This window comes from Monodon monoceros, unplaced genomic scaffold, assembly GCF_005190385.1.
Source record: "Monodon monoceros isolate NGI ecotype Baffin Bay Population unplaced genomic scaffold, NGI_Narwhal_1 Super_Scaffold_9, whole genome shotgun sequence".
Classification (NCBI taxonomy): Eukaryota; Metazoa; Chordata; class Mammalia; order Artiodactyla; family Monodontidae; genus Monodon; species Monodon monoceros.
In genome coordinates this window covers 48,895,424-48,918,977 of record NW_021703786.1, presented here as the reverse complement: position 1 = coordinate 48,918,977, position 23,554 = coordinate 48,895,424, and the positions used below count along the sequence as shown (strand labels likewise).

Genomic DNA, 23,554 nt, shown 5'->3' with positions numbered 1-23,554 from the left:
ACTTGAAAGAATGACTGCTTAACAAACTATGGTTATTCAAACCTGAGCATTTGACAGACAATTTCTTAAAAAGTAAGCCTGTCTCTGTAAGAAAAACAACTGGCAATACTTCCACCAAATGACAAAATTTGATCTTCCAAGTGAAATTCGAGTTTTGGAAAACTTTTGTCTGCAACTGTAAGTTTAACAGCTTCTCAATACTGAAAGACTTTTCCAATGAGATCAGTGGTGATATTAATAAATGTGATTCTAAAATAAATGAACATTTTGAAGATCTGCCTAACTCAGTGAAACAAGATTTTCCAAAAGACTAAGGCATGATGTTACAAAATCACACATGAAGAAATCCATTCAAAGCACACACAGAGGGGCTTCCCTGGTGGCGCAGTGGTTGAGAGTCCGCCTGCCGATGCAGGGGACACGGGTTCGCGCCCCGGTCCGGGAGGATCCCACATGCCGCAGAGCGGCTGGGCCCGTGAGCCATGGCCGCTGAGCCTGCGCGTCCGGAGCCTGTGCTCCACAATGGGAGAGGCCGCAGCAGTGAGAGGCCCACATACCGCAAAAAAAAAAAAAAAAAGCACACACAGACCATGGATTTTATATAACAGAGTACAAAAAGTTCACCGATATAGTTTCAGATTCCATATTGCAACTAACCTTAAAAAAATTATCCCTTGATAAATTCTTCTCGCTGTAGTATCAAAGAAATATATCCACAATTATCTGAAAAGGCTCTTAAAATATGCCTCGTTTTCCAACTACATCACTGTGTGAGGGTATTTTCTTTAACCAAAACAACGTATCTCAAAAGACTGAACACAGATGCAGATACTAGAAACCAGTCACTCTTCCAACTAAATTTTGTTCTGAAAGTTATTCTTCATAAAAAAGTTATATGTCAACATAAAATTGTTTGTTGTTATTATAATTAATACACCTTTTAAAAATTTCTCAGTTTTAATTTCTAACATGGTAAATACCAAAGATATCCACTTAAACAAAAGCTCTTTGGGATATAATTTTTAAGAGGGTGAAAAGAGTTCTGAGACCAAGAAGACTGAAATTCACTGCATTAAATAAATAGAAGTGTTTCCGCTTAATGGACTTATCGAGTCTGGCTAGATTTTTGGAAGCACAAGATCAGGCTTTTTACTATGGTTAAAATTACGTACAAAATAATTCTCATAATAGCATGCCGTTCAGTTTTTAAATTTTTGGTAAAAACACTGACAATATTTCATGGGGTCTCCAGACTTGAGCATCAGCTCTTAGGGGTCTGTGTTTTACCTGTTATTGCATCAGGTGCATTGGTGTTGCTGCCACGCTGAATGAGTCTGGCTGCAAAGCTATTTTCATCAAATGAAGTCCCATTTACCACAGGGAGGTCTTCAAAGGGATTTACGGACTGGTCGGAAGACATAGTGATGTACTGCACGGCAAGCCACAGAGCTGTGCTGCCCTCATGGTCTTTCAGCTCTAAATCTAATCTGGAATGAGGAAGCAATGTGAATAGCAAGTAAAATCATCTTCTGACACTCTGTACTGTCAACAGCCTCATTCTTTCTCTTTGTACTTTATGAATGACAATTTTTTATTTTACTTTTACTTATTAAAATGGATAATGCTAAAAGACATTTTATGAGAATCATTTTTCACTCACAATCCCACCCTCACAACTGCTTTTTCATTTCTCCATGTCTCCCTACGTACTGTTTACACTGCAGCAACTGGTTGAACACGTATTCATTCCTGGCCATGATGGACAAGTGTAAGGGAGACCTACAGGATGAAGAAGAGGTGTCAATTCAGGACAGGCCCAGTTCAGGACTACTCACAGCAGGAGGCAACTAGAATCCACAAGAAATTCCCCATTTCTGCCAGAGTTTCTTTTTCTATCCTGACAAACAGTTTTCCAAAACCATGACCAAGTATCAAAGGATGAAACTGGATTTGATTATATGTTACAATTTATTCAAGTAGCCAAAAGAACAAGAATCAATAAAAGGAAGAGATATAAAATACTCTTCAATTAAATACTGACCCTCATTGAATGTATATGTACTCATGTTTTTAAAACAAATAAAACAGTAGTTTCTGCCATAGGTATGCCTACTTTTCCCTACATATCCTCCACAATTCTGAAAAGAAATTTTTTTCTTCCCATAATTCTCTGTTATACTCAAACACATTATGAGTGGCAACGATAGGAATTGATTAACCACTCTTCACTGCTTTTATTTAGCCCTCATGTGCCCTGAGGAAGATGGCCACCACAGAGCACAGGGACTCCCAGGCTGGTATCTATCTCAGAAGTACAGAATGCCAGAATTTATTACACTTGGGGGAAAAAGATTAAGGAATCACAAGAAAAAAAGGAATCCAATTATTTTGGGAAATAAGGTAATTATGACATTATACTGAGTTCATGGAGATCCACCTTATTTAAGTACCTTACTCATCACACAAATCTATTTTCCTATTCTGACGATCTCACAGTTATTTTTTGACAGGGTTTTCTAAAGGTATAAAAAACTGAGCTGCTATGGTAAGAAGTGGGTCCCCCTAGTGCTGGTGATTCAGGTGGCTTAACTCCCTTCAATGCCTCACACACTGCTGTCCCAGAGATAAGCAGCCCGTTCTCAGATTCTAAACCACAAGGAATCCTCAACCAAATATTTCCGGGAAGGGGCAAAAGGAACATGACAACGACTATCAGTATGCTGTGGAAGATGGCAAGCTGTGTGGACAGAGCTGTCTAAATCAGAGGTACTTACAAGAAGGTGGAAATGGAGTTTTGTGGAGATGACAGAAACTGCTTAAAGATCCAAGGACCTCAGTTACCCAGGATGGAAATGGTTTCCCCAAATGCCTCTGGCCTTAGTCATCTCCCTCATTTGCAAAACGAATCAATGTTTGTAACTTCCATAAAATTCAGAGTGAATAATGCTGAACTAAAAAACATGAAGTCCCAGCCTGCCAGTTATGTGCCACCATAAAATAACATTCTGGGAACTGTGCTCAGAGCAGGTGATCTGCTCTCCGACTTACCTGCCCTTGCTGTCCTGCATGTTGGGGTTGGCGCCAGCCTGCAGGAGGGCCTCTGCAATCTGTGCCATCTCGGACATCACATCTGCTGAGTGTTTTTTTGAACTGTACGATGCTACAAGGTGCAACGGTGTCTCCTGGGCACCCAACGTAGCAGCATTGACAAGGGCCCCATTCTTAATGAGGAAAGTGGCAGCAAAGAGATCTCCTTGAAAGGAAACAATAGAAGAAATGGTCACACATGACAACACTCAGGGCAAGCTTTTCTGACCAATGCTTCCTCAAAAAGGTACCAGTCAGTAACCGTAGACAAAGAAGATTTCATCATTGAGATCATGGACTTACATACTCAAATTGAACTTCTGATGACCTCTTGTCATCTGTCCTGACCCCTCGCTTCAATATCACTCCACAATTTTAGGCATACCAGGCTTCTATCCTTCAAAGGTCATTAACTCTCATAAAGGGTTCCGAGATTCCTCCACAACGCAATTTATCTCCCTCTCTCATTCTTGACCACGGTCTATACCTAAGCAATACTTACCTCTAACCCGCTATACTTGCAGTGGCTCTTGCAAAGGCACTTATGAGAAGTTTTCCTTTATATCTTGCAATACCGTTTCATCTTCTTCAACCATACTTCTGCTATCTGAATATCGAGAACGGGGCTTAGGATTTCAGGAGTGGCAAAGCTCTCAAGTCTGTTAGCTGTATTCCTGTATTATTCATCTGAATAATATGAGTTTCATCTAATCTTCAGTAGACATGGAATTTCAAAATCAACTGATTTTCGATATTTCCCATCTGCTCTATTCGTTCTTCCAAGGGACCATCTTGCTGGAGAGTGTGAGCTCTGGCACTGACGTGGCTAGGCCACCACAGCCCCTCATATCCTGATTGGTCCATGTCTGATTTATTTTTGTATCTACCACTGTCTTATCCAAAACAGGCACCAGGGAAATGTTTGGGAAGAAAATGGATTGACTGGTTGAAGTTATAAGGTTCCACTTTAACAGAATGGCTCTAATTCCAATCAATTATGATTCTGGGTAACTTAAAGAGTCCTCTAACCAGACGCTTCTGAAATCTTTTCATTCTTCTGTCCCCGATTTTTTTCTTGGGGGGTAGGGGAAGATACAATCTTTACCAGCATCGTGTGCAAAGGACCAAAGCTTAGATTTCTTTACAAAAAGATGTCGGTAGATCTCTGAAAGCAGCAGGTAACATGCATATCAGGGATTAGTCTGGGTCAGGCCTTTGCTGTCCATATGTACAAAGACATACTAGGGTTCTCAGTAGGGCCCTAATGTGTAATATGAACAAACCCCACAGAGATTCAGTCTAGGAGAGAATATGTAAAAACAATACATTAGCAATAGAATAAAATATCCTAGAGAAAGTCACTTACATTCTGGAAGTGGAAAGAAAATTTAGAATTATGAGGACAGAGAGCCTTAAAATGACAAATCTGATAAATAACGTACTGGGGGAGAGGTGAAATGTGGTTTCATTATCTTTAAGCTTGGCATATATTCCAAACTAAGTAGTAAACAGATAGTAAAGCTAAAATATGTCAATAAAAAACTTATAATACACTATACACACAGAAGATAAACTGGGCAATACTGCACACAAAAATAAGGGTGCAGATCAATGGTTGGATTCAGATGGATGGCATAATAAAAGAACTTTTTATAACTTAAGCCCTCTTGAAAAGAATCATAGGGCTTCCCTGATGGCGCAGTGGATGAGAGTCCGCCTACCGATGCAGGGGACACAGGTTAGTGCCCTGGTCCGGGAAGATCCCACATGCCGCGGAGCAGCTAGGCCCGTGAGCCATGGCCGCTGAGCCTGCGCGTCTGGAGCCTGTGCTCCACAATGGGAGAGGCCAAAACAGTGAGAGGCCTGCGTACCGCAAAAAAAAAAAAAAAAAAAAGTATCATAGCTTTTAGATTAGATTTACTTTATTCATAAGCACCGAAGTGTTTTTTTTTTAACTTACACATATATACATACATACAGTATATGCACCCTACACAAAAAGTTATTTAGGAATTATTGGCAACTGAAAATTGATGAGGTTTTACATTAACAGAAAGTCAGCCCATGGATATACAGCCGAGAGGAAATAGACAACTGACATCGAAAAAGCAGAACAAAGGGAGGGAACAGAAAATGCCAAAAACACCATTTATAAAGTTTCTGTCGATAAGAAAACTTCTAATACATTTTAGAACGGTTTCCATCAAAAACCGTTAAAACAAAAACTGTTTGGTGCTTAACAGTTCCAATTACTTCATCACTTCACTCCCTGAAACTGCCAAGTAAATGTATAATGACTTGTCCACATAAAAATATTCCTAAGAATGTAGTTAACGTTTAAAAGAAATCCACACACAATTTTTCTTTCAACAAAGCTCCCTGACTGGTTTCATTCAGGGACCAGGCAGTAACTTTCATTATTTAATTAACAAAAGCTGTAACTCATGCTGCGCCAGTTGGTGGCGTCCTCTGCAAACCTCCTGCGGACAGTTAGATAGGAGCATGCCGCTTAAGAGACCCACTGATTGATGTCGGTCATCAAGGACAATAAGCACAAGGAGACTGTTTTAAAAAGTGAGGATTCATCTCCTTGCCCAGATCCAGCTGATCAGGGGAGGTGGCACCCCTCTGGTCACGTGTGTATCTCCTGTGGACTCACCCACAGACGCTCTCGATACAAACTGACGGGAACACTTGCTTATTAGGGTGATCAGCGAGTCTTCTGGTTAGAGAGCCTAACGTGTGTCCACAACCAGACCTAAGCCTCATATATTAAGGATCTTCACTCCTATTACAATGAACTCAAAGTAAGGTTAACAGTTAAATTTCAGGTATATTACTCAATTTAATCATTTGGGCAGGTCAACGGACTGACAGCTCAAGGTGAAGAAGGAAAAGGTGAAAAAAATTCCTACAGAAATTGAAGCTGGTCGTGGCACTGCAACACAGGGGCAAGGTAAGAGCTGCAGGCTGACCCTACCACATGGTAGTCACTGGGCTAGGTGTGCTACTAACCTGTCTCTCAACAACCAGTAGAGCAGGTTCCTCACCTTACAGGTGAGGAAAAGGAGACTCAAGAATGGTTAAGTGACTTGTCCAAGGCCACAGAGTAAGTGGATGAGCCAGGATTCCCAGCTTGGTACATCCAGGCTCCAATGCCAATACTCCGTGCTCCACACCAGGCCACACTGCCACGTTCAACAATCAAGTTTACCATGCCCACACTGCAGCCCACGTGCTTGCAAGCAACTAATAAACTCAGAGCAGAAGATTAAATCGTCTGCAAACAAGCACCATAAATGCACCACCAATTCTTGGCAATTCTTGTAACTAAGCAATCATCAAAATATTTAATAACTCATCAAAGATGTTTTTTCATCATACATAAGAATTTAAGTCCTTAAGAGGAAAGAGACATAATTCTGAGATTGTTTTTTTAGTAACAAGTTTATTTGTTTCCAAAATAAACATTTCAGACACTAAACAGTATGGGAAAGAATAGTTCCTGATGTGGTGGAAACTTTCCCCACTGAACACACATCCAGTGCTCAGCACCCAATGGCTTTGCACAGTGTGGAGGGGTGCTTGGGAAAAATGCATCTGCTCTTGACACTGACATACTCTAAGGATTTCCTTCCCAATGATGAACAAAATTTTCCTCTCCATCAGCCAGCATGCTTAACACTCTAATGCATGACTTAGAGGGATATTTATATTAAAGCCTATGCCCAAAAAGGGCAAAGCCACAGCTGCAACAGGACCTTATTTGAAGTAACTACATTCCACCAGCTAGGAGCAACCTGTGAATGGGAAAAATGTGGCAGAGACAATAACAGTATAATAATGCACAACTGGAAGGTTAAACATACATGATTAAGATATGGGGAAACCATTACACGTATTCTGTTTTTGATGTCCACATGTAAACAAAAAAGTGGCCACAGCCAAGTACTTCAATCAAGTCATCTATCCCCCTACAAAATGAAGGCTTTGAGACATTTGAAAGGTTTCTTTCCATACTGGAACTCTACCCCTATATAGCTTTTCACTCTGTCAAAAAAATAACTACTGCAAAGTAGAGTCAGGCAGGATCCATTTGGGACTTAAGAATTATTAAGGCCATGGGAAAAGCAAAAGACTAGTACTTGTTTCCCTTTAATTCAATAAGGTGAAAATGCTTTGATCGTAATTCTATCATTTACATAGCTTCCCACTACTAATGACAATGTACTCAAACACAGCTACAATTTCAAATAACTTCCCAAGAACAAAATGAAACTTTATCACTTTGTCATGATCTATGAGAAGTCTATTCTGTAAAAGTGAAAACTCTGAATCCAAGAATATGTTTAAATATTCGTGTTCTTGATACTTTCCCTCTCTTACAGTAACTGATACAAGTAAAGTCTTCCTAGCACAATTTCTGGAGAAAGTGATGTATTGAATAAGCAAATAACACATCAATTGCTTACAAGTAAAAGGTACTTTTTCTATAAGTACCATCTTTCTAGCCTTCTTCTGGGGCTCCTGCTGACACTCTGAAGAGCCTAACCAAGAAGGCATAAGGCAATAGCTCTTCCATCTCTCTTCTGACCCACTGATCACAAATTCTAAATCATGTAGCCTGCAAGTACAGACTCAAGAAGCCTTTGAGAATCTGTGGAACAGGAACAGGGTCAGAGAGTCTTCAAAAGTTACCTGGATAAAGGTAAAATTGCCCACTGCAGAAAATATAAAATATGCTTCTTCCTACCTCTTTGGATGCCTTTATGTAACAAGCTCCAGCCATTCTTGTCCACCATGTCCACGTCAGCTTTGTGACTAACCAGAGTGGTGGCGATACTCTCTAGTCGTCGTGAAAGGGCTAGATCTAAAGCAAGATCTCCGTTATGATCCAACTCATTCAGCTTCCCAGGGAGCTGCACAGAGAAATTTGTAAATCAGCACCCATCCAGTAGAGAATACAACTAAATCTCTCACACTTTGACTCTTGAAAATCATCTCACACAAATGTCAAATTTTAGTCCTATAACTTACTATATCTTACTCTCCAAATTCAACTGAATTCACAAACTTCTCTCAGCCCTCCTCAGGACTCATGCCTTTCAGGGAGCCCAGGACTAACGGGGATCACAGAGCAGGTGCAAACACCATGGAAGACAGTACAAGGGGGAAATGCAGACAATGCTGTAGGAACACAAGTGTCAGGACAGAGGTTCAGAGAGCCTGATGGGAAACAGCTCACATTTTCACAAAAGACTGTGGCTTAACTATCTAATTCCTCCTAGCAGTTTAATGCCTCCCCCACACCCTGGACACCCAGGATAAAACACACGACACAGCCATCCGTCAAGAGCAGCTACATTTCTTCTAAGGCGGTGCAGTAAGCAGAACGACAGCTCCAAAGATGTCCACGTCCTAACCCCCCGAACCTGTGACTATGTCACCTCACACAATGAAAGGCACTTGGCAGATGTGATTACGGTTGAGGACCCTGAGATGGGGAGAGTGTCCCTGGACTATCCAGGAGGGCCCAATCTATCTAATCCCATGAGTCCTTAAAAGTGAAAGAGGGAAGCAGAAGAGTAGGTCAGACAGTTGTGACACGAGAAAGACTTGATTTGCCACTATTGGCTTTGAAGACAGAGGAAGGGGGCCACAGGCTAAGGAAATGTGGTGGCCTCTAGAAGCTGAGAATGGCCCTGACTCAGCTGATAGCCAGAAGAAAATGGGGATGTTGGTCCTATAATCACAAGGAACTGAATTCTGCCAACAACCCAAACAAGCAGGCTTCCCTAGAGCCTCCAGAAACGAACACAGCCTGCCAACACCTTGACTTCTAGATGGGTGATGCCTGTACTGGACTTCCAAGCTACAAAACTATAAGATAATAAATTTGTGTTGTTTTAAGCCACTAGGTTTGTGGTAATTTCTTACAGTAGCAAAAGAAAAACTAAAGCAGATTTTGGTACCTGGAAGTTAAGTACTGCTGTAACAACTATCTAAAAATGTGGATGTGTCTTTGGAAGTGGGCAATGGGCAGAGGCTGGAAGAATACTGAGAAGCATGATAGGATAAGCTCAGACTGCCTTGGACAAACTACTAGTAGAAATATGTACATTAAAGACTGTGCCAGATGGGCTTCCCTGGTGGCGCAGTGGTTGAGAGTCCGCCTGCCGATGCAGGGCACACGGGTTCGTGCCCCGGTCCGGGAAGACCCCACGCGCCGCGGAGCGGCTGGGCCCGTGAGCCATGGCCGCTGAGCCTGCGTGTCCGGAGGCTGTGCTCCGCAACGGGAGAGGCCACAACAGTGAGAGGCCTGCGTACCACAAAAAAAAAAAAAAGACTGTGCCAGCAATGGCTCAGAGAAAGTGAGGAGCACTGTAGAGAAGAACAAGAGAAGTATAGTTTGGGGAAAAGGTACAGTACCTGTGAATCCATTTCAATTAGATAAAGGAAGACCACATCTTCTCTCTCCACTTTGATAGCTTTATGTAATGGGTACTCAGTCTTGGACTTGATCATTTTGTATAACAACTGAGCACTCATGCTGCTGAAGTCCTCCTTTCGTAAGTCATCCTAAGGATTAAAAAGACAGTGAAAAGCAGAACAGATTCAACATATCAACAGTAACGACAACTGACATTTCTTAAGAAGCCCTTGGAATGGGTCTGGCCCTATTTTAAAGGGCTTAACATTTCCCAACTCATTTAATCCTCACGAAAACCCTATGAGGTAGGTACTATTATTATCCCCATTCACAGATGAAGAGTGTAAAGCATAAAGAGGCTAATTAGTGTGCCCAGCTCGCACAATGAGTGAACGGCCAAGCCGGGATCTGGAGCCCAGAGGCCCACCTGCCGAGCGAGGACTCTTCACCACAGCACCGCCCTGCCTCTGGGTGAGACGGTAAAGCACAGGCAACACGGACACTCCACAAGGACGAAGTCACAAGGAGCCCTCCCCGTGAGAACAGAGTCCTCCCCTTCAACCCCACACAGGAGACAGGTACAGAATTAGTCAGAACTTCCACAAACAACTCAGTCCACTGAGTCACCATCGCTCTCTACTGTTGCAGATCTCTAAGTTTCTACCTACTTTAGCAGAAAGGTTACCGTTCCTGTTTCAATTCTTTAAAATCCAGTTCTTTAAGACACTTTTTCTCATAATGCTGTTGAGTACCGATCAATTCGCAGAAACTAGGTTATAAACATAGCCCTAGCCATGATTTTCTGAAAAATAGACAACAACAAAGAAATGCAAGACCTGTCTTTATGATGAAAGCTACCTAAGAAGGGCATATGTAAATTTAACAACGCCCTCCACACGACGAGAAGGCAGGGAAAGCCCGGAAGGGGTGCTGCCGAGCATGAGCACGGCAGGCCTGCTGGCCCTACAGCAGCGCCCGCTCCTGGGGCTCAGCTGCCACTCCTGCATATGGAGGGTAAAGCAGGCCTGTGTCCCTCCGTTCCAAGCCTGCTTCTTGACCTGAGCTATCTTCTGCTCCTCTACTCCGAAATCAGAACTATGAGACTTTTAGAGCCCAAAGGAATCTCACAGATCATCTAGTGCGACTACTTAGCCTTCAATTTTGTTGTAAGAGGAAGTGAGGGGCCAGAGAGGCATCTTTCTATGGAGCCAGGTCCCAAGCCCCAGTCTTCTGACTTCCAGTGAAGGCGCTTCTCCACACCTCTCAGTCTCACACTCACCCAATGACTTGCAATAATTTCTGCACAGTAGTTCATCAGCGTGCTGGCATTCAGCTCCTCCGCAGTCTGATAGAAGCGGATACAGTTCCTGACATTCACCAGGGACATCACACCCTTCTCACATCTACGAGACAATTTTAATGATCAACAGTATTATTAGGACCAATTTATTCATAAACAAACAAACCAAAGCAATAATATGTGTACTGCCTGGCCATGTCCAATAGCACTAAAGTCTAAGGTTTAAGCAAAGCAGCTACGAATGAATTGTAGCTGAGTTACTATATATATATATATATATAAATTTTTTTTTTTTTTTTTTTTGCGGTACGCGGGCCTCTCACTGCTGTGGCCTCTCCCGTTGCGGAGCACAGGCTCCGGACGCGCAGGCTCAGCGGCCACGGCTCACGGGCCCAGCCGCTCCGCGGCATGTGGGATCTTCCCGGACCGGGGCACGAACCCGTGTCCCCTGCATCGGCAGGCGGACTCTCAACCACTGCGCCACCAGGGAAGCCCACTGTATTTTATAAGTCCTAGAATTTCATTATTATATTGCTCATTCTGGTCAGAACCAAAATAATCTGTAAATAAATATGTTAAGCTTAACTCCCCAACTGCCTTGAAAGTAATCACGTGAAACTCGGTAATCATACCACACAGGCAATCGTAATATCAAACACGCAGTGCACCAAATTCAGTCCTTTGATGTTTAATTGTATGGGACACGTTTGCAGTTCCCACAAGCATAACTCTGTCACGCAACCAGTGTGGCTTAGAAATCACTTCAAATATGAGGCTCTATGCCTCAATAAATGAACACCTCCTTAAAAGTCTTCCCCAAATGGTGATCTATATGGTATGTGAATTATAACTCAATAAAGCTGATTTTAGAAAGCCCACTTTAAAAATCTATCATGTATAGAAACAACTGAGTTAAGAGTCAAACTATAGTACACCAGACAGAGAAGAAGTGGCTACAACAGATGTCCCATAGAGCCTGGTAACAACATGACAACAACAACAGCAACAATAACAAGACTCTCACAATCACTAAGAGAGCCCCAACTACGTCAGGGAAGAGAGGGCTGCACGCAGGCCTCTGGCAGCACAAAGCAGGCACACGCATGTCCTAGCCTAGAAGATGTAGCACTGGGAAGGCCCACACTTCCACTGCCCCAGAATTCCTGGAAACCTTGGTGGGTCTCCACAGCACAGGGCCCGGGGGAAGGAGGCAGGTGACACGGCCCTCCCATCTCCTTTGCCTGAACATTTCCCTACAAATCAGGCTCACCTCCGAGGGCAGTCGAGAGGCCTAATGTGGCGTCAGGCGCTCCCTGACCCCCACCGCTGCTTCCGTCCTCAGCTCCACAAAAACCAGTTCTGATCAAAGGGCAGCACACAGTGCTGAACGCAAAGTGAACCGTGAGGTGAGAAAGACCCGAGTTGAGGCCCACGGAATTTGAGGGGCCAAACTACACAAGCTCCCTGTGACCCCACCTCCTCCCCTGTGAGACATTACTCTATCTCAGAGGTTTAGGGGATCTCTGTGCGTTTTCCAAGATAAAGGAAAACTATGTAAACCTTGCACAGTCTGAGGTACATAGGAGGTATGCTTGCTTGGAAGCTGAGGTCCTTCTCAAGGAAGCTGCATAATTTAATAACTAATAAGAACGGGTTTCAGTACTACTATAAATAAGAATAACTGATTGGCTAGCGGATAACTCCCAATTCTAACAGGTGAGGTTTGGATACCAAGTGGAGAGTGGGAGATGAGGGAGGAGAGGAGGGAAGTCATGAGAAAGACATGGGAAGAAGGGGGAACAAACTTTCTAAACCTCACAAATGAGACCTTAGGCTAGGAGCAAGAATAATCGTGGAGCCATTTCTCCATCTGGCAGTAAATGCAGGCACCCATTTTATTCCAAGACCTGTGCTTAAGTGCTTTGTTTTTAAGCTACACAGCTTGGTGTGAAGAAGCATCTCCCCCAGGGCACTTTTAAATCAAATTGTCACAATAGCTAGATAAGTTACTATAATAATGAATAACAATGTTCTATTTCTGAGCCTCTGCTGTCTGTACCACTAGTTTCCCCAAACTATTAGCAGACTGACAGCAATGTTTGAAGTTATTCTGACCCAGGCTATGAAATCAGAGCATTCCAGGAGAAAAGTCCTCTTTTCAGGTATGTGAAACTTTTACCACTTTTACAATGACAAATATCCTAATGTCCTAAAACATGGTGTGATCTCAGGGAGTACTGACTTTACAAAGCATTTTTACAGACAAATGCTGAGAGTCTGAAAATTCTATTCCCCTCCTTACCACTGCCAAAATACACTGTATCAAGATACTCAACTATGTTTCATGAAGACAGATGTTTTGTAACAACTGGCAGACACTTCATTTTCACTAAATTCTGGGATCCCCAGGGTGCCATTCACTATTTGGATAGCCTATAAATAGTAACTGACATGATTTACACAACTGAAGAACATGTAATTATATCTAAAAACTCAGATTCTCAGTTCATATCTTCTCTTTGAAAAGTAGCAAGGCAGACTAACTTTCCTCTAAAGGGATTTTGTTGCTGTTAATATACGTTTTTAATTTTAGAGTACAAAAAGGACACAGATGCACAAAAATGATAAACCTAATTTTTAAAGTACAAAGTCAAGCATATACTCAAGCGTCCCACAAACTCCTGTCTAGTTTTTTATCAATCCCGTGTATGAACATAAGGCAGAAAAATTACTGAAAGAATGAACAACAAAAGGTTAACAGTGGTTGAATTACAGACGATTTACTTTTTTCTTTATATCATTCTATACTTTCTAAATACCATGAACTGAATACGTAGTTAATAATCAGGAAAAAATTATATAAACTGTCAGTTGTTAGCATACACCATTAATTCTCTCCTTTTTTAAGAGTATTTTCCTGATAATGCTTATGCCCAAAACTTCCTTTTCATCAAACTGGTGATAGCATTCCCAAACCACCAAGACCCCTACATTACAAAAATGATCAACACCGGCTTCACATTTAACTGCACACATTTGTGTTGGGGCCCTTTCACTTACTATTTCAAATGTGTAATTTCTCCTGCAGACAGCAGTGGGCGCTCTGTGACCTTTCAAAAGCCAACAATTGAACCCGCTCCTGGGTCTCTTCCATCCCAGCCCTTAACAAAGCCATGACAGATAAACTTAATGCCTACATCCAACAATACAACATTGAGCATCTGGTCATGTTGACAGTTATGAAGCCTAATCAGTCAATAAACAACAAACATTCTAATTAAAGAATCCATTACACAGATTACAATTATCTAAACTACTCCAAACTGCAGGGCACTTTTATCAAAGCAATTTAATTTACAAGCAAGTTTGACAAGGTCAATGGGAGAAAGCTCAGGAAATCTGGGGGGGAAGAAGTAGATATAAATCACACTCAATCTAATTAAAATTACTCTCATTCCACTCTCAGATGATTCAAAAACTCACCCAAAGAAAGGCCCTGACAGTAAAGTTATCTTTGCTAACCTAATACTGTATGTACCCTACAAACCTTAGACCTGCTTGTTTGATTTTTTCTTTACTTATTGGATTTAGGTATTAAAATGCACTCAAGCCCACATCAATCACAGACAGTCAGGAGTAACCTGTGTACTTGTCTCATGTGGGGCCCAGTGGGCCATCTCAGGGGAAACATCAGCCTCATAAAGAAAACAGAACAAGCAGCTCTAGTAGCAAGGTCTCTCTTGACTCACTGAGGGCAACACAACAAGTGGAATCCCTCTTGATAGCTGAAACTACCTCTCCACCCACCCAGGAAAAAAGCCATTCCTTCACGCATGCAGAATACAAAAGATTACTAAGTGACATAAAAAGACGCTCCATCTACCAAGCTGACTACCAAGGGCCATATCTCCAACAAAAACTAAAGGGCATTTTGCTTGATATCGTCTGGTGAACGTTTTGTTTTCTGTTGTTATAAAGGCCAACTGGGGAGAGCAACAGAGAAAATGCAATATAAAAAACATAGGAGGCTATCTCCTTGGAACCTAAAAAGCAGTTAACAAATGAAGTGAGACCTCAGAAACACTATGAAACTTACTGAAGCAGATTCTCATGTACTAATTTAGTCATTAATGTGTTTCTAACAAGAGAATATGACCAAGAACTCCTTCTAAGTAGATATATCAGAAAGTAGAATAAAATGTCAAAAGGAAATGGTATAGGAGGGAAAGTTGAGGCGCTGGACATTGGATTATATTATTTCATATTCAGTTCATCAGTTCACACAGCTATGTAATCTCAGGTAACAAACCAGTGAAAGAACAGAGAATACCTAAAAGCTTTGGCAAAATTTAGCTTACAAGATAACACAAAGCAGGGGAGATAAAATTCTCTCCCCACTATTGCGTTTAAAAGAACACCTTGCAAAAGTTATTTACATTAGCAGAAGCAGCTGTTTTCCCAGAGCTTGGCATAATTAAAGCTCAGCCACCACCATCTGAGGTGCTTGAATATATCTGCTGTGACTTGCCTCTCCCTAAGGAGCTGTAGCTGAAACCGATTAGCTAGTTTCATCAGCTCAGTCAGGAACACATCATCTTCTCTGAACTCCAACTCATCCGTATAGATCCAGCGAAGCATTGTCATGGTCACCTCAGGGTTAGCATCTGGTTAAAGAAAGGAAGTAGAAAAACTTTGAAAACAAAGCACAGATGACATACTCAGGCCTTCTCGAGGACCCCTAAAAGTTGAGGATAATAAAGTAAATTCTGGTAGACCCCACTCAAAGAAATATCGCACAGCCATTAAAAATGGTAATTAAGCATTCTGGGTACCATCTGACTCCAGAAAAGTGTTAAAAATTCTGCACGGGGCAGCAGGTGGGGGAAATGAACCTATTAAAGATATAAGTCAGGGCTTCCCTGGTGGCGCAGTGATTGAGAGTCCGCCTGCCGATGCAGGGGACGCGGGTTCGTGCCCCTGTCCGGGAAGATCCCACGTGCCGCGGAGCGGCTGGGCCCGTGAGCCATGGCCGCTGGGTCTGCTCGTCCGGAGCCTGTGCTCCGCGACGGGAGAGGCCACAGCGGTGAGAGGCCCGCGTACCGCAAAAAAAAAAAAGATATAAGTCAAATAAACTGGAGGAAACTACTTTAAACATATGGCAAAGAGTTTACATTCTAATAAAAAGATCTTACAAATAAAAACGAGAAGATGGACACTCAATGGAAATATCAGCAATGGATATAAATAGGTAATTCACAAAGAAATAAAATGGCCAATAAACCTTACTGATAATTAAATATAAACTTAAACTAGAATACTTTTTTTGTTTCTCAGACTAGCAAAGATTCTTAGAAGTGCATAACATTTTTTTTTTCCTTTGGCTGTGCTGCAGTGGAAGAGCAGAGTCTTAACCACTGGACTGCCAGGGAAGTGCATAACCTTTGACACAGCAATCATACATGTAGATTATTATCCTAAGAAAATAACTAAGCAAATACAGAGAAACATACGATAGTCAATGCAGTATTATTTTTAATAATGAAAAACTGGAGCAAAACTCTTAAGAGAACTAATTAAATAAATTAGAGTATAAACTGGAAAATGTTGCATCAATTAAAATTATTTAGATCTATATTCAACATAAAGATATTCACTACATAGCAAGTAAAAAAACTACATAACTAAAAATACATGTATTAAATGATCTCACTTTTTGTTAGATATATTTGTCTGTGTATATATGTGTGTGTATACACATACATACATATACACACACACACACACACACACACACACACATACATAGTTTTGTGTCTGTCTTCCATCCAAGTACTAACCAAGTCCGACCCTACTTAACTTCCAAGATCAGACAAAATTGAAGACATTCTGGGTGGTATGACCACAGAAAGACTGTCCATCTGTCTGTCTATCTATTGAGAGACTGGAAAGATATACAGTAAAAGTATTGACCTGGAGGAATTTGTAACTAATTTTTCTTTTAGCTTCTTTTCTCCCTGATTTTTATTTAATGAACATGCATTACTTGTGTAGTTTTTTTTTTGTGTGTGTGGTACGCGGGCCTCTCACTGTTGTGGCCTCTCCCGTTGCGGAGCACAGGCTCCGGACGCGCAGGCTCAGCGGCCATGGCTCACGGGCCCAGCCGCTCCGCGGCATGTGGGATCTTCCCGGACCAGGGCACGAACCCGTGTCCCCTGCACCGGCAGGCGGACTCTCAACCACTGCGCCACCAGGGAAGCCCACTTGTGTAGTTTTTTAAGTTAAAATGCTTTACAGCAACTCGGGGAAATGCTTGAGATGAAAATCATAATGTAAAATATCTAAATTATGATTTCAACTAAAATCAACTCTTGGTTAATCAGAAGGTCAGTGATGGTCAGAGGATCACTCAAAAAATCATGGTCTACACACCCATAGTTCTCAACTGTGGGCCTGGGCTAACAGAATCAGCATCATCTGGGAAAGTGTGAGAAGGTCTTATTATCAGGCCCACCCTGATCTATTGAGTCAGAAACTATAAGAGTGAGGCCCAGCATTTGTGTTTTAACAAGTCCTTCATGTGACTTTGATGCTTGCTAAGGTTTAAGAAACTATACTCAATTCTTGATTACCTAGGAAAGGTGGAACATGCAACAGCAACATCCCATTAACTTAGTAATTAGGCAACAACTGAATGGTTCTTACTAACCCCTCTCTTCCAACTCTAGTGGGGAGGAGAGAGTTGAAGACAGTAATGTCAGGTGAGTGAAACTGAAGGCCCCTGATTAACTTGCAACCACATTAATTCACCATCACCCCCTTAAGTAGCCAGATAGTAAAAGGAGAAAAAAAAAAAAGGTGTAATTGACGGGGAAAAAAACAGTGAAAAATAATGCATCAAAATGCTAACAGTGATTAGGTTAAGGTCTATTTTTTTTTTCTTTTCTCTCTTACTTGCCGATGTAGTAATAATACTTTCGTAAACGTCTTAAGAGAGAGAAAAACATTTTAAAATCAGATGAAAATCTAATTTGATTTCTTTAAACAATTTACTTGAAGAAGTACTTCAACTAAGCTGTCTAAGGTATACAAAGTAGATCTTGAAACAGTGAAGTTCTAAGCTAGCTTTGTAAACTGGGTTTAATGCCTCAGTAGTCTCTTAATGAAAAGAAAAAATATGTAGGCCATGCCATTTGTCCAGAGTCACCCAAAACGCCCAAACTGTGCACAGGCAGGCCTCACCTCACCGCACTTTGCAGATAGCGTATTTCACAAACCGAAGGTTTATGGCAACCCTGTGTTATCAGATGATGGTTCGGAACTTTTAGCCACAAGGTATTTTTAAATTAAGGTATGTACATTGTTTTTTTAGACATAATGGCAATGCACACTTAATAGGTTATGTGTAAACATAACATTTACATGCACTGGGAAAACAAAAAATTCATGTGACTCACTTTGTTACAATTTTTGCTCTTGATGGCAGTGGTCTGGGACTGAACCTGCAATATCCCCGAGGTCTGCCCGTATACCACTACTTGGCTCATACAGCCTTATCTTGGAAAGATAGCTTATTCCTAATGATGAGAGCATCCCCAACACCACAACCCTCAAATATCTTCTCTGTGGTAGTTTAATTTTGTTTTAAAATTTGGCTGGTTTCCTTTAATAACTCTTACCCCAACTGTCCAAATAAATTTGACCTGTACGGTTGATAAACCAAAATCTAGTTTTCTTAAAAACCACATCAGCAGGGACGTCCTGGAAGCCCTCAAAATTTCAAATAAAATAAGATCCAAGTGATCGCCAAACTTTCCCACTCCTGCCTTGACTCTTCCCTTAATCTCCAAAATAAACTGAGAATAGATCCATTTTGAGACTCAGGCTAAGCAGCCCGTGGTATAAGGTGGGCGGAGAACAATGAACCAGAAGGGTATGTGCTTCCAACTGTGTACTTTTAGGCAAGTGATTCAGTCTATCTGCTTCCAATCTGTGTAAGCAAGTGGCTATAAAAGTCAGATGACCCCATAAACCAGAAATTACCTTTAAAAAGATTAGACTCTGAGAAGTGAAACCAGTTGGCATCCATGACTTGCCTGATATATCTGCTGCTAGAAGCCGTCACCCCCTCATCAGGCTCAGTGCAGAAGCTGGTAAAAATCTGTGACTGCAAGGATGGAAAGAAGGTAACACCTAACCTTCCGACTTCACTGTAGTCCACGATGCATATAGTCACGCTTTGGAAAACTTGAAATTTTCTTTTGGAGAACTTGAAATTTTCTATGTGACCTAGTTGGGTTTTTTTTTTTTTTTTGGTCTGATTTCAGATAAATGTTTTATAAGACATTTGGAAAGAATGGGAATAAACTTATCTGTACGCAAGTAGCCATTAAATGAAGCATGCTGAGGAAATTAATTTTGTTACTTAAATCCTCCATTCAATCTGTCAAATCTGAGAAAGGTGTTTTGAATCTCCTACTGTGACTCTGGTTTGTCTTTGAGTTTCCAACTATTTTTTTCTTCATCCACTTTACAAAAAGGTTTTAGCTCATAAAATTTAAAAATCATGATAGACTGTATCTTTTTTTTTTTGCCACACCGCAGGACTTGCAGGATCTTAGTTCCCCAACCAGGCATTGAACCCGGGCCCCAGCAGTGAAAGCGCCGAGTCCTAACCACTGGACCACCAGGGAATTCCCATAGACTGCATCTTTTATCAGTATAAACATCCTCTTTAGTCAGTTTAAGGATGTACCCTTAAATATAACTTCTTGGAAATAAAAATAAACCCCATATCGTACTTCTAAATAATCCCAGTGTCAAAAAGGAATAAAAGTATAGAGGGTCTAGTTCTGTTATGGCAGTGTGACAACCCATGCTATTGTAACTGATTATAGCTAAAAACTGTAGACAGTGTACCCAAAACAGCTACCAGAGGATTCTGAAAGTAAACAAAAGCATCTGAATTGTAGGGGGAGGCAAACCTTGAAGAAGCAATTGCACTGGACAAGCTTCTCCATTGTTTTTTTTCCCCTTTATGGCTTTGTCCTGAGGGTAGACCTGTCCAGGAGGAACACTGCCGTAGTGACCACGAGGATGCCTAAAACTCCAATAAAAACTCCACCTTTCTGGTCAGATGAACCAGGAAAAGGAGCTCCCAGGGCACTGAAGGGTCAGGGGAGAGTCCCAGAGTGAAGAGAACCAGAGAAGGGGATCTCCTAATTCTGTGTACAAGCCACACAGGCCTCAGGCTCACCTCTAAGCCACTGATGCATGGAACAGTCCTAGCCCAGCTTTAAGAACTGAAGTGACATTTGAACCACCACCCACAGAAGGTGAAACAGAAGCTGCAGTTTGCACCTAAGGAGGCTTAGCATTTTCCAGAGGATGACACAGGACCAAAGTCTACACAACATAATGGCAATGTCCAGGATACAATTCAAAATCATTTGATAAAGAAAAACATTTGGAAAATATGACCATTTTTCAAGGGAAAAGATAACCAACAGATGGTAACATCAAGATGACCCAGATACTGAACTTATGAAAGAATTGAAGACATCTAGTATAACTATGCTCCAGAAGGTAAAGGGAAACACACTTGAAATTAAAAGAAAACTTTTCAGCATATAAACTATAAGAAATAGAAATTATAGAAATGAAAAATATGATATGTATAATAAAAACATACTCAGTGGGCTCAAGAGCAGAATGAAAACAGCAGTGCAAAAAGTCAGTAAACTTGAAGATAGATCAGTAAATTTATCCTATCTGAAGAACAGAAAAAAAAAAGGTTGGGAGAAAAAGAAAAAGAGCCTCAAAGAGACCTGTTGGATAGTAACAAAGGGTCTAGTATAGGTGTCACTGGAGTCTCAGAAAGAAAGAGATCAAGGAAGAAAAATAATGAAGAAATGATGGTCCTTTCCTAATTTGGTGACAGATCTAAATTTTTAGATTCAAGATCAGAGTACCCTAAACAAGAAGAAAATCATATCTAGATATATCATCAGCAAACTACTGCAAACTAAACATAACGAACAAGTCTTTACCACTTCACATCCGGTAGAATAGCCTCTATCAAAACAAAACAAAACACAGTAAACCACAAGTATCGGTGAGGATGTGGAGAAACTGGAACCCTTGTGCACTGTTGGGGGAAATGCAAAATGGTGCAGACCGTATAGAAAACAGTTCCTCGAAAATTTAAAATAAAACTACTATATGATCCAGCAATTTCACTTCTGGGTATGTACCCAAGAGAACTGAAAGCAGGCTCCCGAAGAGAGATTTGTACACCAATATTCACTGCAACATTATTTACACTAGCCAATAGATGGAAGCATATATTGCTCGATATGTAGATGACCATATATTCCTCATCTATAAGAGGGAATAAACAATAGTACTTACCTCAAAGTGTTATTCTAAAGATAAATGAGTTAATACCTGTAAACTACCACCACATGTTAATTGCTATACAAAAATTTCCTATGATTATTATTAAAACAGACTATTTTAAAGCAACACACAGACAAATTTAGCATAAACAGAGATTAGAGAGAAAAACACAAAAGCCATGTTAGGGTTGAGTAAGGGGACATAACACAGATTATCTGAAGCTCTAAGAGAATCTCTGGGAGGGGGTCTCAGCTGTTAGCAGGAGGCCACAAGGCTGTTTGAGTGTCCTCATGACACAGCAGCTAACTTCTTCCAAAGTGAGCAATCCAAAGGACAGAGCAAGGAAGAAGTCACAATGCCTTCAAAGAACGTATCTCTGCAGTAACATGTTATCAATTACAAGCTCAGTCAGCCTATACTTAAGAGGAATGGAATCAGGATCCTCCTTTGAAGGGAGGAATAACAAATAATTTATGGACATATTTTAAACCACCATAGATATCTTCAAAATACTGAAACTGAACAACCTAGAACTAGTAGTTCACATGGTATCTAACAGATGCCATTGTCCCTGTGAGTTTGCTGGAGCACCTTAGTGTGCCTGCGCACAGAGTCTGGGACCCTATGCTCCTTCCACTGCACAGAGCAACCTCCCAGGTCTGTGCTTTGGTGCGTAGTTTTCCTAACTGGACTGAAAAGGAGGGAAGGAGGATGCTTTCTGTTTTTGGAATGGCTTGACAAGACGCAGGACACATTCCAGGAAAGCTGAATGACTCACCATAAACTCTCATGCCAGGGAACCAAAAGATCTTTGCTGAAGGAAGCATGCAAGAAATTCTAGCTTCAAAACAGCCATTCTACAGCATTGGAACTGCTCAGTGTCAGCTGCTATTACTGAAGTGCTATAGAGAGGCTATAAACAAACCACTTAGCCTGAAGCAAACTGCTTTATTTCATAAAGAAGTTAAATATCGTGCATCAAGATTTGCTGTACTGTGTTGAGCTAACAGTTATATTCTTTCTCTTCCCAGTTGATCAGTCAGTATCTTTATACATAAAATAACCAATAAATAAAAAGCAAATTTATACTTTTGACCTTTGTATTTTGAAACAATTTCAGACTTAACAAAACAGTTGTAGAGTTCCCATATACCCTCTACCCATCTTCCCCTAATATTAGCATCTTACATAACCATAGCACAATTATTAAAACCAGGTGACTAGGACCGATACAATACTATTAACTAATTACAAACTTTGCAAATTATCCCAGTAATGTCCTTTTTATGGGCCAGAAACCAACTGAGGTACCACACTGCATTTCATTATCATGTCTCCTTAGTCTCCTCCAATCTCTAACAGTTCCTTAATCTTATCTTGTCTTTCATGACCTTAACATATTTGAGTAATACTGGCCAGTTATTCTGTGGAATGTTCCTCAATTTGGGTTAGTTTGATGCTTTCCCATAATTAGATTGAGGTCATGCATTTATGGCAAGAATCCTACAGAAGTGATTGTGCCTTTGTCACTGCATCATATCAAGCACAAAATATTTTACTTTTTTTTTTTTTTTTTTTTCGGTACGCGGGCCTCTCGCTGTTGTGGCCTCTCCCGTTGCGGAGCACAGGCTCCGTACGCACAGGCTCAGCGGCCACGGCTCACGGGCCCAGCCGCTCCGCGGCACGCGGGATCCTCCCGGACCGGGGCACGAACCCGTGTCCCCTGCATCGGCAGGCGGACTCTCAACCACTGCGCCACCAGGGAAGCCCAATATTTTACTTTTTTGAACAAGGTATGATTTAAGAAAACTTTCATGTACCCAAATACATTTTAAACACTTGGTATATAATGCCTACTGTATCTTCATCAACATGTGCTAAAATTCTTATAACAATTAATAGAATTGAAGTTGTGCTTATTTTGAATTTTAAGAAATATCAGTTACACAAGAACCTCCAAAGAAAATGTGAGACTTAGGATGTCACTCTCTAAGAATGTAAGTTCCATACAAATACGAATTTAATTTTGTTCACTGCTATAACCCTAGTACCTTGAAAAGTGCCTGCCACTCAACATTTGTGATATTAATGGACTAATTCTGAAGAAACAAAATACCAATAAATTCATAAAATGATTTTTTTAAGTTCATGAGTGTGGAAAAGGTTCAACCATTTAAAACACAGCTTTTACGCTATTTATACACTTGTTTACAAGAGCCTATTTCCAATCTCCCTCAGGTGCGAGGCAGCCATGGGCAGTAGTGCTTCCAGGTATCGTATAACACAGGCTTCTCAGGCAGTTTTCAGTTGCTGCAAGCCCAGATTTAGGTAATCACACCCAT

The 23,554-nt window shown here is 41.1% G+C and overlaps 1 protein-coding gene across 3 annotated transcripts in view; it reads right to left on the bottom strand.

Moving 5' to 3' along the window:
• The window catches only part of ANKFY1 (ankyrin repeat and FYVE domain containing 1), a 76,823-nt gene that overhangs the window by 28,970 nt on the left and 24,299 nt on the right, over positions 1 to 23,554 (bottom strand). For all 3 annotated transcript variants that reach the window (XR_003791899.1, XM_029211424.1, XM_029211426.1), the window contains exons 4-10: positions 15,346 to 15,481; positions 10,797 to 10,920; positions 9,517 to 9,666; positions 7,841 to 8,006; positions 3,049 to 3,253; positions 1,711 to 1,779; positions 1,288 to 1,487 (exon numbers count right to left, since the gene is read on the bottom strand). Coding sequence is in view for 2 of the 3 variants with exons in the window: in XM_029211424.1 (XP_029067257.1) it covers positions 1,288 to 1,487; positions 1,711 to 1,779; positions 3,049 to 3,253; positions 7,841 to 8,006; positions 9,517 to 9,666; positions 10,797 to 10,920; positions 15,346 to 15,481 (1,050 nt within the window). In the remaining variant the exon portion in view is untranslated. The remainder of the gene's footprint in view (positions 1 to 1,287; positions 1,488 to 1,710; positions 1,780 to 3,048; positions 3,254 to 7,840; positions 8,007 to 9,516; positions 9,667 to 10,796; positions 10,921 to 15,345; positions 15,482 to 23,554) is intronic.